Source organism: Ambystoma mexicanum, chromosome 1q, assembly GCF_040938575.1.
Source record: "Ambystoma mexicanum isolate Mex_15411 chromosome 1q, UKY_AmexF1_1, whole genome shotgun sequence".
In the NCBI taxonomy this organism is placed as follows: domain Eukaryota; kingdom Metazoa; phylum Chordata; class Amphibia; order Caudata; family Ambystomatidae; genus Ambystoma; species Ambystoma mexicanum.
In genome coordinates this window covers 848084357-848097882 of record NC_090922.1, presented here as the reverse complement: position 1 = coordinate 848097882, position 13526 = coordinate 848084357, and the positions used below count along the sequence as shown (strand labels likewise).

Genomic DNA, 13526 nt, shown 5'->3' with positions numbered 1-13526 from the left:
AGTGACATGCGACTCCAACCTGTACATCACTCACTGCTGTGCCCGCTACCCTGGTTCCACCCATGGTTCTTCAAAACAGCACACTGCCTGGATACATGGAAAGGCACAGAGGACAACAGACATGGATAGTGGCTGAGGAAAAATGCCTGCACGCATTCGCTGCAAAGCACCTTACCAGATGGGGTGGGGGGTGCCAATGACTACACAAGACATGGCATGACAAGTGGATCAAAAGACATACCTGACCACATCCCGCACCAACATCACACTACAGCCCAGGGAGCATGCACATGTTGGACTGGATAGAGAATCTGATGAACACATACAGTAGCAACTTTGAACACAAACATGACTACAGGTACCACAATGCAACTAGCACCATCCAAACCGACAAATGGCCACATCGCATCACACAACAGCAACCCTGCCAGTACCACAGACATGCACCCATGTGCGCCCAGCCCACAGTGCCGACTACGTGGCCCCAGAAGCCTAGTGAGGGCCGATTTCAAACCCAGTATGCCACAAGCATGGGAGAAATACACTGCCACAAGACAGCCACCATGTCGGCTGCACATGAGACCGATAGACACCTTATGGAACATCTGCTGCAAGGGAACTGGGTGCATGTGTAGCAAAAATAATGCATGATATGAGTGACACAGCATGCACAGACATTGTACAGACATATGCCACCAAATGAAGCACCATATGCATGCACATGATGTCGATTGCCCTGATACTGTGTAAGGCCGCGCCCACACGTTGCACTGTGACTAATGGCTGTGCCTCCCGCCCATGCAGGTGACTCTGGATAACCGCAGCTGCCCTGACTAATGACCCCTGTGCTTGATTCACAAACACCACAGTATATTGCCTACAACCACGCTCACAGCAGGACTCGTTTGTGCATCGAGAGTACCTTCAGCCTCCTGAAGGCACGTTTCCGCTGCCTCAACCATACCAGTGGAGCCCTGATGTATGCTCCATACAAAGTGGGTAAAATTGTGCTTGTGTGCCATGCTGCACAATATCTGCCTGAAGAGACATGTACCACTACCCCCTGATGCAGAGATGCCACCCCCAGAGGATAAGGATGCAGTGCCTGTGGCAGAAGCAAATGCACGCATTGGCAGAGATTACATGTGGGATGAGAGACTGGCTCGCCGGGGACTGATAGACCAGTTCTTATGACACATTCACATGGCTCAAGCCGTGCACAACTGTAGGCCACTCACCTCTATTAATAAACACAACGTTGACACAATCAGGAATAACCTTGCATTGATGCAGTTCAACAGTTTTAATGGAATGATGTGTCCCAACTACCCCCCCAACCACCTGCCACCACCAACTCCGCAGGACACTATACCCCCTCCCCCACACACCACCAACTCTCCAGCACACTTTGCCCCCACCCCCACCCACCACCAACTGCCCAGCATTCTATCCCCCCTCACCCACCCACCACCAACTGCCCAGCACAATATCCCCACTTCCCCCACCAACTTCCCAACATGGCCACTCAGGCCGAAAGGTGTCTCAATGTTATTTACATCTGTGGCCTCTTTCCGCCCATGCCAGCCCCAGGTGATTTTGAGCCCAAATGGCACTGGAACAAGTGCCTGGCTGTACTCTCCTGTGACTTCTCAGTGGGTATCATTGAACTGAAGACTATCGAGCCTGGCCCACGTATGTGCTGCAGTGTGACCTCCATGCTCTGGTGGATGGCCTCAGCAAGTGCCTAGACCCCTTCCATCAACTCCCTGACCCTCTGCTCAAACACACTCAGGGCGGTAGTTCTGACAGCTGCCTCCACCTGGTTCCTTGTAATGGCCCGCACAATCCTGTGGGTAGCCCCTTGCAGGCAGTCATGGATCGCCTGCAGGTGTTCAGAATGGGTGTGTCCTATTTCCTCCATCTCGCTCTGTCCCCTCTCCATCACCTCCAGCCTCTGAAGCATGGTGTTGCTTGGTGGTGTGTGCTGGATGGGAGGGGGGCTGTGCATTGGTTCTTAGGTGTAGGCCGGGGAGCCGTAGGATAGCCTGTCAATGTCCGGCTCAGGTGTATATGCACGCTGGCGGCGGTGAGGGCTCTCTGGGGTTTGTGGCCTTCTGCAAGTGGTGAGACTGGGCTGATGTCCCCCATTGTCTCCACAGTTGCCTGATGGTGTGCCCTCTGTGTCAGTCACTGCATCTGCAGGAGTGGGTGCAGTGGGCTTTGGGGTAGTCCTGGTAGCCTGTGGTGTTGCCGTGGACTTGGCCTTGTTGGGTCATGGTGTCTCACAGCAATCCATCCGCCTAGGCATATCATGTGTGCACCTTTGTGGGGTGGTGGTGGTGGCAGACCTTGAGGGCCCGGAAGTGCCACTTCCAGAATGGCCTGCCCCCTTGTCCTCCTCCAAAGCCACTGGTGATGTGTGAGTGCCTGTAGGGGACATGTGCATGTTTGTCAGGTATGGTTCTTCTTCGTGTGTTGGCATGCAAAACACATTGAATATGGTACATAGCACACATTTGGGCAGATGGGCATGATTGGTCAGGGGAGATTGCATGTGGGCACAGCATTGTGAGGATGGCTGCACCAATGTGTGTGTGACACATGGCCAGTTGGCCTTTGGCCTGTGTGTAGGGAGGGCAGGGTGTACATGCTGGGGCAGCTGATGTTTAGCTTGCATGCTTGTCGTCCTTCTTGCCCCCTTATCCCCTCCCCAGGCAGCACACACCTTGTGGGAGTGGGTGTGGTGGTTTCTTCTGTGGCATTGGCATGGCTCTATGGGGCACTGCTGTGCAGCCAGCAGTGTTGTGCTGTAGTGGACATTGATTGGCTAACTGCACCCATGTCGTTGTATGGGGATGTGTACGTCCATGTGATTTGTCTGCCATGCCAACATGGGGCAGACCACATGGGTGCTCAACATGTTGGTGTGACTGCTGCACCTTGTTGTGTTGCATACGCAACACAATCTGGCTGTCACCGGGTGCAACAGCAGGGGTGTGCTGTGCAAGGCATTTGGATGGGTCACTTGGCACCACTTCCCACTGCTCAGTAGTGCCCTTGGTGCCATGTCCCATGGCTGCTGTGGAGGGTGGCTGATGTGCCACACCATCACTTCACCCTGATTGGCCTGCTCAGCTTCTGGGCCTGCTGATATGTGTCCCTGTTGTGAGAAACCTTGGGGTGTTCTCCCATCCAGACCCTGAGAGTCCTCTATTCAGGTGGTCCGGGGAGGGCCATCGCTCTTGGATCCCAACCCTGGGGGTGGACAAGGATCACCTGGGTAGCAGAGTGCATGGATGTCTTAGTGGGAATATCCCAGGCGAGATGCAGTATTTTGACGGGACAATATAGGAGGGAGAGGAACTCCCGGAAGCCTTCATGGGATATGTTGATTCCCACAACTCTTATCCAGGTGTCATGGCCTTTGATTCCAATCCTATAATTTATGGCCCAAGAGGGAGAAAGAAAGGAGTCAGTTGCCAAAGAGGAGGAAGGAAGAAGACCCAAATAAAACAAGGACAAAGTTCTTGTGTTGAGATTCATTCATCCTCTACATGTCCAAGTTACAGAGAATACCACCAAGACACCTGTTTTTATAATCAACCCACAGACATAAGGTAGGGGCCAAGCATTCCCTTAAGTAAAGACAATATTATAAGATGTTCCTATATTCAACGTCAACTCCATAAAAAAAGTAACAAGAACTCAATCTAATCTCCAATCCCATTACACTTCAAATCTCTCTCCATCAGCTTTCATAAGGCATTTTCAATCTCAGTCCATTACCCCTGGTCCATTTCCAACCAATACTGGGATGAGGAAGATACAACCGGGAGTAGGGAAGATTTTCCATAGGAACAACATGGGGACTGTCAGGGAAACCAGCTATAGAAAGAACTCAAACTGTCCCAATGATAGGCAGTGTCAGGCATTTACACATTATCATTCACAGCTGACTCCACCTGACTATTTTCACAACTATAAAAGGTGTGGTCTTTTTTGGAAAGAATGAGCGAGCTGGGGATGTTGTCTGGACCAGAGAGGCCAAGGAGCTGAGAGCAGCAGGACCTGAAGCCTGAAGGAGAACGGCATGCCAAGATGCTGGCCCAGTGTTTGTAAGGGGCAGCAGCGTGGCTAGCGAGCAGTGTTTCCAAGGAGCCAGAGTGAGACACCCGGCGTCCTGCTGTTGGCTGTTGAAAAAGTGCTTGTTCCCTCAGGACTTGTGCCTTTCGCAAGGGTGTCTGAGGGGCAGGTGGTGAGACCCTGACCTCAACCCTGTGTATCTAGAGGGACCGCTTATCAATGTCATGTTGCCCAGTGAGTTTCATGTCAGTGAGAGAAACTGGGAGTGTGCAGATGACTGGAGCGGAGCGGGAAAAAGACACAGTTGGTAAAGCGGCATGGAGCGGAAAAAGTGAAAGAAAGCTTGTAAAGTGACACAGGGCAGAAAAGTGAAAGAAGAGAGAGAAAGCTTTTAGAGCGGCAAAGAGCAGAAAAGTTAAAGGAAATATGAGAAAGACAGGAAGCCCAAAATATAAATAAGGAAAGCAACAAAAGGAAAAGGTGCTAGCAGGGCATACAGAAAGTATTATTAAGAAGGTGCAAGTGTGCACAAGAAAGCAAGGAAGGTGCAAGTGTGCACGAGAGAGCAAGGAAAGTGCAAGTGTGCATGAGAAAGCAAGGAAGGTGCACGTGTGCATGATAAGGAAGCAAAGGAAACAAAGGAGAACAAGAAGGGGTGCAGGAAGCACCTGAAGGTGAAAGGTTAAAAAAAGGAAAAGCAAGGAATAAAGAGAGGGGCTAAAGATCAGAGTGGTCGTGCTTAGGAGGAGCAAACAACCTGACGTGTTTGAAAGTCTCTGATGCTACCCACTGAATGGATTATATGTAAAACAACGCTATATGAGAGAAAGGTACAGCCTAAAAACTGTATAAGGGAGAATGGTACACCCTGACAAGCTGAACTTGTATTTAGAACTAAAAGGGGCCTAAGCTTGGGGAAGGGATCCCTGAGAGGCCCAAGCTGAACTTGTGTTTGAATCCAAGAGGGGCCTAAGATTGGGGAAGGGAACCCTGAGAGGCCTAACAAAGTGGAATACCTATTATTTTGTGATACTGAAGGAATTGAAGCTTGGGGAAGAGTGGCCTAAGCTTGGGGAAAGGAACCCTAAGAGGCCTAACAAAGTTGAAGAAAGCAATAGAACCCGAGCGTTGGGGGCATTACCGACTCAGGTAATGCCCCGGGGCCCATAGGTAAGGACTCGAGAGTCGTTAATGCCCCCGACGTGAGGGTTCTATTGCTATTAGTACCCTGGCCCACAAAAATTGCGTGACCGGGGCACTAAAAGCTTATTTTTTTGTCCCGAAACGCTGCAGTGTTTCGGGCGCTGCAGCATTTCGGGAGAAATAAAAAAAAATAAAAAAATGGCCGCCGCCATGGAAAGGGAAAACAGAGTCTGCTTTCCCTTTCCATGGCGGCCATCGGGAGCGGATGCGCTGGAAACACAATTGTTCCCAGCGCATCCGCTCCCGACAAAGGATCAAAAAGAAGGTAAGTGGGGTTGGGAGGGTGGGAGTGGCACGGGAAAGAGGGAAAAAATGAAAAAAAAACTTACTGGCATCCCCGGCGGGGGACGAGGGAAGCCGCCAGCCGTGTGGAAGCGCAGAGCGGGGATGGCCCCGCTCCGAGTCTCCACACGGCTGGAGGCTTCCCTCATCCCCCGCCGGGGACGCAGGACCAAGAAGGTAAGTTGGAGGGCGGATGGGAGGTTGGAAAGAGAATTTAAATTTTTTTTAAAAAAACGTACCCGAGTCCCCGGCGGGAGGCGAAGGCAGCCTCTCAGCCGCGGGGAGGCTCTGAGCGGGGATGGCCCCGCTTCGAGCCTCCTCATTGGCTGAGGGGTTGCCATGCCCCACACCAGGGACAAAGGCCGTGGAATCCCGACGGAGGGATTCCCGGCCGGGTAGGGACCTGGCGAGAGCCAATCAGAATGCTTGTTGCATTCAGATTGTCTCTCGCCGGGTTACTAAAAATTGTTAATTTTTGATGCTAAAGGAGTTAAAGCTTGGGCAAGGGAATTCGAGAAGCTTGAAGAGGAACTGTGTATGTTTCTTTTGGTTATGTTTTGAATTTGAGGAAGGGAATCCCAAGGAACTTAAGACATTGAAACTGTCTGAGACCACTGCAAGAACCTTGAAGAAGGTCCTATGAACGGCCCTTTTAGATTGAACTCTGAAACTGTAAAACTGACCAATGTACTCCTGGTGTGAAGACCACCCGAAACCAACCTTGGTTTCCTATTTTCTGTTGAACCACTATATTTTTCTTTTAAGAGACTTCCTAACACATTTTGCCAAGAGAGGGCAAGCATAGGTTTTGACACAGACAGGTTTTTACTTTTCAGACTTCGACATCCCTTAGAAACATCAGTTAAGGGGACCATCCCTTTAGTGTTAGGGGGTTTATAGTCATAAAGTCGAATTAAATAATGTCGAAAGGCATATAGTCGAAAAAATAATGTCAAAAAAAAAAAATTGAATGTCTTTTTTACTACGTTGTTTATTCAAAATGGGGGGGTTCCCCCCAACCACCCTTTTTTTTGTGACCTTTTTCTTTACATGCAGAACCCAAATAAAATAAATAAATAAAAAAATAAAGCATTCAAATTTTTTTTCAACATTAAGTTTTCAACGTTTTTGTAATTCAACATTCTTTTTTCGACATTATAAATGCACACCGTGTTAGGGCCAGTTAGGCATTACACTAACTCAGGAACCTTAGTAAATAAAGGTTTTGAAACTACCATCTTTGAGTCTGTGTCTCTCTTGATACCATGCCTGTCTCACACTGTTCACTGGGGCAAGACTGACATTTGTGCCTGCACTTGTGCTTGGGTGGGGGGGTTGAATCACCTCCTGCCTCCTGGCTTCTGGCACCCGCCTCCAGACCTCCAACTCCCTGTATGCCCTCCATTTCGAGGACTGTGTTGCACTTCTCCTCCCAGGCAGTGAAGACCAGTGGTTCCATGGTGCAACCTCCAGTCACCAGGGACTCCTGGCAGTGTTGTCACCCTGAGGTCATTTTATCGCTTCCTGCAGTGCTCTCCATCACGGGCTACATTGGCCACAGAAGTCAACTTTTGACTGATGGAATGCCTGATGGCTGTCCTGCGCTGGCCAGAGGTTTTACACTGCCTACTACCATAAAACTCCTCACAGTGGGCAACAACCTCATCAGTGAGGACCGCCAGCTCTCCCTCACTGAACTTGGGTTTCCTCAAGCGATTTTCAGGCACTTTGCCTCTGGTTGTACCCTGTGACATTGTTGCTGTTTCCAAGTCTGGATGGCTACAGGAAGTGGGACATTCTGGATGGATTGGGTTTTTCGAGATGGCTGCAGCTCTACTCCCCATAATGGCAGTGATGCAATTTTCCACCAGTTCTGATAACACCGGAATCGCCAACGGTAGCTCTATTAGCACCAATATTTCGTCAGACAACCTTATTTTGTCAAATTATTTTGACCCAGTGTTTACACTATTTCCGCTCTGTGGAAATTGTGCCAGAATACTGTCAGATTCATGATGAGACCCAAAGTATCATAACAATTGTTACATTGTTACATTGTGGTGTATTTTGATAATGCACAATCTGATATCACCAGTTTATAGATAAATAAATAATCATTGTTATTGCATTATTGCTATGAAGAAGTTAGCCAGAAAGATACCTACTTATTGGTAAAATCTGTGTGTATTCAAATCTACAATCGGTAATGTCCAGTGTGAGGTCAGCATCAAATAATGTTTTATACTTTTATGCTCATGAATAATGTTTGATATGCCAAAAATATTTTTTAATTAAGCATCCAGCTTTTACCTCATCTATGGATGGCAAATCTGTGATTAATCCAGGAAGATCTGCCTTCTCCTCACCTTCTATGTCACTAATACTCTTATCCCCACAGTGATTCGGAGTTGTCATGACTACTGCTCGAGCTTTGCTACGGCTTCCATCTCTAACGCTTTGCTCCAATCAACACAATTTTCTTTGTCACAGGTGCTCTTTATAACCTCTCCCGGTCCCCACTCACCGCTGACCCTTGTTATGTGTTTGCTCTCTATGCACAACTGGTCCTATTACAAGGTCTTGCTGCAAGCCATTCAGTCTACTCATGACTAGCCCCCACTTGTAGCTTCCATCTCCTGCCACTCCTGTCTTTGCTCCCTTTGTTCTAGCACCATCCTCCATGCATTTGTACGTCACCTAGCCTGTGAATTGTTTCAATTGCCATCCTTCTGCCTCTTTGCCTTCCATGATTAGAATTGCAAGCCCGTCAGATCAAAAATCCCACCAACATAAATGCCTTTAAGATATCCTCAAACTCCATCCTCTACATCTAGAAGGGTCCTGTGCATTATGCCTCCCTAAAAAATCATTCCCCTTACCATTCATATATATGCTGGCATCTCCCTTCGATACTCCTCTCTGTTGTCCTGTTCATCTGTTTTCTGTCCAATGGAGATGTTTATTCTTTGCCTGCCATCATCAAGTTAATTGTCCACTAATCAAAGTTTAATTGCAGGAGTGCCTTGCCTACTATATGTATCTCTGTATATTTTTCTTTTAAAAATACCATGTCCTCAGCAAGTACACATATAACTACTGTGACAGGGTGGCCCACCACAAGGAACCACGCTGACTCGGATGCATGGTTCAATGGTGTTTATTAAAGTTATTTGTAGATGGGATAGTCGTCTCTCTTGGGTCAATGGGGTCTTGGTCTAGAGGGGATGGGGATTGTTGGTGCTAGGGCTGGTCCTCCCTCTCTGGTCTACCACAACTTTGTCCCTAGCTCAGACATCCGTATCAGGGATGTTAGTAGCACTAGGGACGTTAACCCAATCTGTCTTTCTCTTTTTGGACTAATGGTGTTTTCCCTAAATCGTTGGCTAGCTGACTAACTAGGGATCTCCTAACTTTCCCTCTCCTATCACCACTTAGTCTTGTGGAAAAAGGAATAGTGCCTTCTTTGACCCCACGTCATGCTCACTTCTTTCACACCTTCTTGTACCTGACCATTCAGTATATGAGCCTCTTAAGTTGTTCTCCTCCTCTCGCCATGCCACTGTCCCTCTAGCCTCTCACTCCACCTTTCCACCTCCACCCGTTTGATCTTACTTCCTTTCCTTCTCCTATTCTTACTACTGTTTTACCGCCAAGTATCCCTTTACCTCTGTAATATGTTTCTCTTCTTTTTCTCACTCTACTCCCCACCTTTCACTGTTTCTCTGATTCCCAGATCTGTTTTACTCTATACCAATCGCTACTCCCACACTCCCACTCCCACTCACTGTCACTACTTCTCTCTCTCTCTCTCTCTCTCTCTCTCTCTCTCTCTCTCTCTCTCTCTCTCTCTCTGTTTCTCTCTTCCTCTTCTACTATTTCCACTCTACTGCTAGCCCTACACTTCCGCTATCTTTCTCTCTCTGGATTTGCAGGAATATCATGCCCTGCTCACCCCTCTCAATAGCCCTTAGTCAGACAATCAGGCACACTGAGGGACATTGTGCCCTGCACCCTCCTTCTACTACTGACTACCACTCTACCTCTTATCTCCTTCACACACTTCTCCCTCTACCACTTACTTCCAACTACTGCCACCACCTCCCTCGCTACCGCTACTCCACTCCGCCACTACTCCTACTCTACCTCTAATACTCACTCTTTCCCTTTCTCACACAAATACTCCACAGACCCCCCACCCGCCCCCTTATCAATAGTCTCCACAATTATTTATTGACAAGATTTCGCTGGTAGGCCAGAAGAGGCTTGTTCTGGTGCAGGCTCCAGCTGACAGAGTCAGCTGGAGCCTGATTTCTTTGATGTTCGGTGTTATGGTGTTTGCAGCACCCCTTGACAGGGATGCCTCCTGGAGCTCCGGCGTCAGTGAGCGTGTCTCCTCTGGCTGCTGCTCTGTTGTGACCTAGAAGCAGCCATCACTGCAGGTAAGGAGGGGAGGGGGCCTGTCACAATACACTGTCACTGTTATCCAAGAGTGAGCATATTGTTATAGGGTAGTAAACACATTCAAAGAGATGAAAAATAAGTGTAATACTGCAGCAATATTGGAATTTTGAATGGAGTGATATTTGGTATAAAGCAGTTGACTATTAATTAGAAGTTTATTAGGATCTTCTAGTCACTTGTGCTGCTGTATTAAAATTGCCTTATAATGTGTTGGGGGTCCCAAGCTTTTAATTTGCAATATCAGAGGCGACAAGTCATCTAACTTGTAACTCAAGTTGTAACAAAGGGTAAGGAGGGGTGTCATCACCTGATACTATGAAGTGGCTACCTAGAAGGTAACTAAATTTGATTATAGGACACATTATATATTGGCATAACTTTGTCAGATTTGCTTCTGGGTTACCCTCTTAAATGCAATATGTTAAAAATTGAATTTTTATTATGAATTACACATGATTGGAGAATAGATCAAACAAACCACAATTAAAAAAGTATATGGGTCAAGGGATATTGATGATGTATTGCTTATCTGGGACTGTCCTCAGGATAGTCTGTTTGAATTCAGCCACTAGCTAAATACTAACAATTTGAAAATGTCACTGAATCTTTAGACCTACATTTGGACACAGGAGGATTCTTCATATTTGCACATAAGCAAACAATGTGTTGCACACTACTAGTGTATATCTGAGAATCACAAATAAAACAATGTTTTGTATGGGAAAATAAATTCCAGTTACCCAGTTAGCCAGATGAATATGAAAAACACTTTAACAAAATGCATTCAAATGCGGGGTGGTACATCATCAAAAGATACAGAGAATGCCAGATTTATTACCTAATTCTCTGCACAAACAATGCAATCAACAATTTAAGTCCAATCTACCAGATAATTCATAAGGAGGAGCACCAAGTTTAGCTGATCCCTGCCTATACATATCTATATATATACGCAAAGTACCGTTTGTGGGTTTGTATGTGACGTTGATCCTGAGGATGTAATTCCTCATGAACGGTGAGGTCTGGCATCATGAATTTTACATGGAATATTCTTTGTCATTGCTGACTGAATGCAACTATTTCTAGCTCAATAGGTCATCCCGTTCAGAGATAATTAACTTTAAAAAAATTTCGGCATTAGGTTTTGTGGTGTTTTCCGCACGCCATCTACAGGTCATTTTTTCGAAGAGAGTGCATGTGTTTTTCTTTTCATTGATTTCTTTTGTGATAAACTTCATACATGTTAATTTCACTAATTAATTGAACACCACATTTTTATTTACCTTTGAATGAAATTCTCACATTAATGTCATAATTGTATGCTTACACTGATTAATTGCAGTGTGTATTTAGCAGCCACAATGGCCAACACTGCTAACAACACTGCAAATAATCAGAGTAAGTATACAAATATGATATTCATGTGAGAATTTATATCAGAGATAAATGAACATTTGGTGTTCAATTAATTAGTGACATTAACATTTATCGCGTTTTACCTTTGTAGCAAACAACAATATTTGTTCATCTTTTTTGGTAGAATATGAAAAACAAAAATCTTAGAATGTACATCCCGGCAGAAGCCGGGTACTTAGGCTAGTAGATTTTATAAATGGAAAGATTGCAAAATAAGTGCTAACCATTTAGACCAAGGAATATGTTGCTGGAAGATAACACAAATACAAAATTACAAAATGTGTCAACTGCATACAACTTTTGTACATCATTTTATGCATTTGCAAAGAACCACACACTGACAGCAGGAAACAGCATTGGAGTGAAAGAATACATGAATAAGTCAAAGGGGTTCTGAAGTTTGAACTGAGGCAACCATCAGCACCCTACTAGATTATAGATGAAACTCAGGGGATTGCTCCAAGAATAAGCTTCAGGGGATTAAATAAATACCTAAATAAAGATTTACCAAAACGTTGGCTCAGTTGAAACGTTTGCTGAAAACACCTCTTCTCATAAAATGCTATCTACTTCAGTTCGGTTGTATATGCACTGTTTCATTGATCCCGATTATGTTTGTCCTGCCATTATTGGATTATGTCTTTTGTGTTTATGTGCACCCCTATGCTTGGGGGCCGTTGGCCATGTTATACATACATTAATAAAATAAAATAAATATAAATAAATATAAACAGGTATCCAGCTCTCTAAGCAAAGTGGCAGGGAATCGACATTAAGAAAAAAAGGAACCTTCATGGATCTATTGCTTTCATGAGACATCAGCCCAAATCAATATGGAACTGGAGCAAGGTAGCTTTAGGCCTTGTGTTTCTTAAATTTCAGTTATCATTACTTTAAGGGTGATGGCTAACAATTAATACAATTTGATGTGTAAATTGGCCGAATGTATGGTCTAGTAGGCACAATACAAAATATTATCCCATCGCAATCATGCCAATAATTAAAAGGAATATACAGTTTCAAAATATGAGGCACGCTTCTTCTCTGTTACTAAACTCAAACTACAAGATTGACATCCCTTGCAAAATGGGCCAATCTTAATATAGTATTACGAGTGAATACAATATTCTCATAAATTATACATTAATTGTTTGGTTTCATTCCAAAATGGCAACAGTATTTGACATATTCTAAGTCACCTTTGCTACCTTTTGCAACTTTGCTTGAGTTTGGGTACTGGTGGTGACATCCGTATGGCCTCCTAACTAGCCTACATTTTCATGAGGCTGCCATGTTTCCACTCAGAGAAAGGACAGGAGCTTCTTTCCCACATTCTGAACTGCAGAAACAGATGGCATTTTCTGATAGTTCTCCCACCCAATACTTTGGTACAAAAGATGGCATTTTCACCCATCTCGTGTGTTTGACCCCAAACGGAAATGCAATGGTAGCTTTGACTGTCAATGCTGTTTGAATAGTTCTGGAAAATATCTGTTGACAAGAAACACCTTTGTATTATATTTTAGAAGAAATTAAGTGTGGTCCTGCACCCTTCATTGCTCATGGAGACATTGTCAGCATACAACAGAAGTTCTTCAACTCAGGAACATTTGTGGACTACAAGTGTCAGGATTTACATATAATGCGTGGACCCAGCAGAGTTCGTTGCCGGAAAGGATCTTGGTCTGCATTACCAGAATGTTTAGGTATGTCAAAGAATAATTGACTAGTTTGAAATAATGGAAAATTAGTGTATGCAATATGTGCTCTATAGTGTGTCTCGATTGACTTAGTTCTCCACTTGCACTATTTTGCCATAAAAGAAATTGTGTGTTCCTCTCTTTTTCCTAAATAAATAGTATTATTGATTGTTTTGCCCAAGCACTTCCAATCCTAGATTATTCAACAGATTCAAGATAGATACTTAACATGAATTCATATATATATCTGAAAAGTTTTTAATTGTAAGCCATTTATAGTCATGCAATACAATACAGCCAAATTATGTTAGCATAAATTCAACACAGTTTTGCCAAATTCCAGAGAGGAAAAAGAAAATTGAGGCAATGACAAAGAGACAT

At 45.2% G+C, this 13526-nt stretch overlaps 1 protein-coding gene across 3 annotated transcripts in view; it reads left to right on the top strand.

Annotated features, from left to right (window-relative positions):
- Positions 1 to 13526, top strand: part of LOC138537920 (coagulation factor XIII B chain-like) — a 656126-nt gene that overhangs the window by 596968 nt on the left and 45632 nt on the right. For all 3 annotated transcript variants that reach the window (XM_069641489.1, XM_069641490.1, XM_069641491.1), the window contains one exon: positions 12972 to 13151. In XM_069641489.1, coding sequence (XP_069497590.1) covers positions 12972 to 13151 — 180 coding nt within the window. The remainder of the gene's footprint in view (positions 1 to 12971; positions 13152 to 13526) is intronic.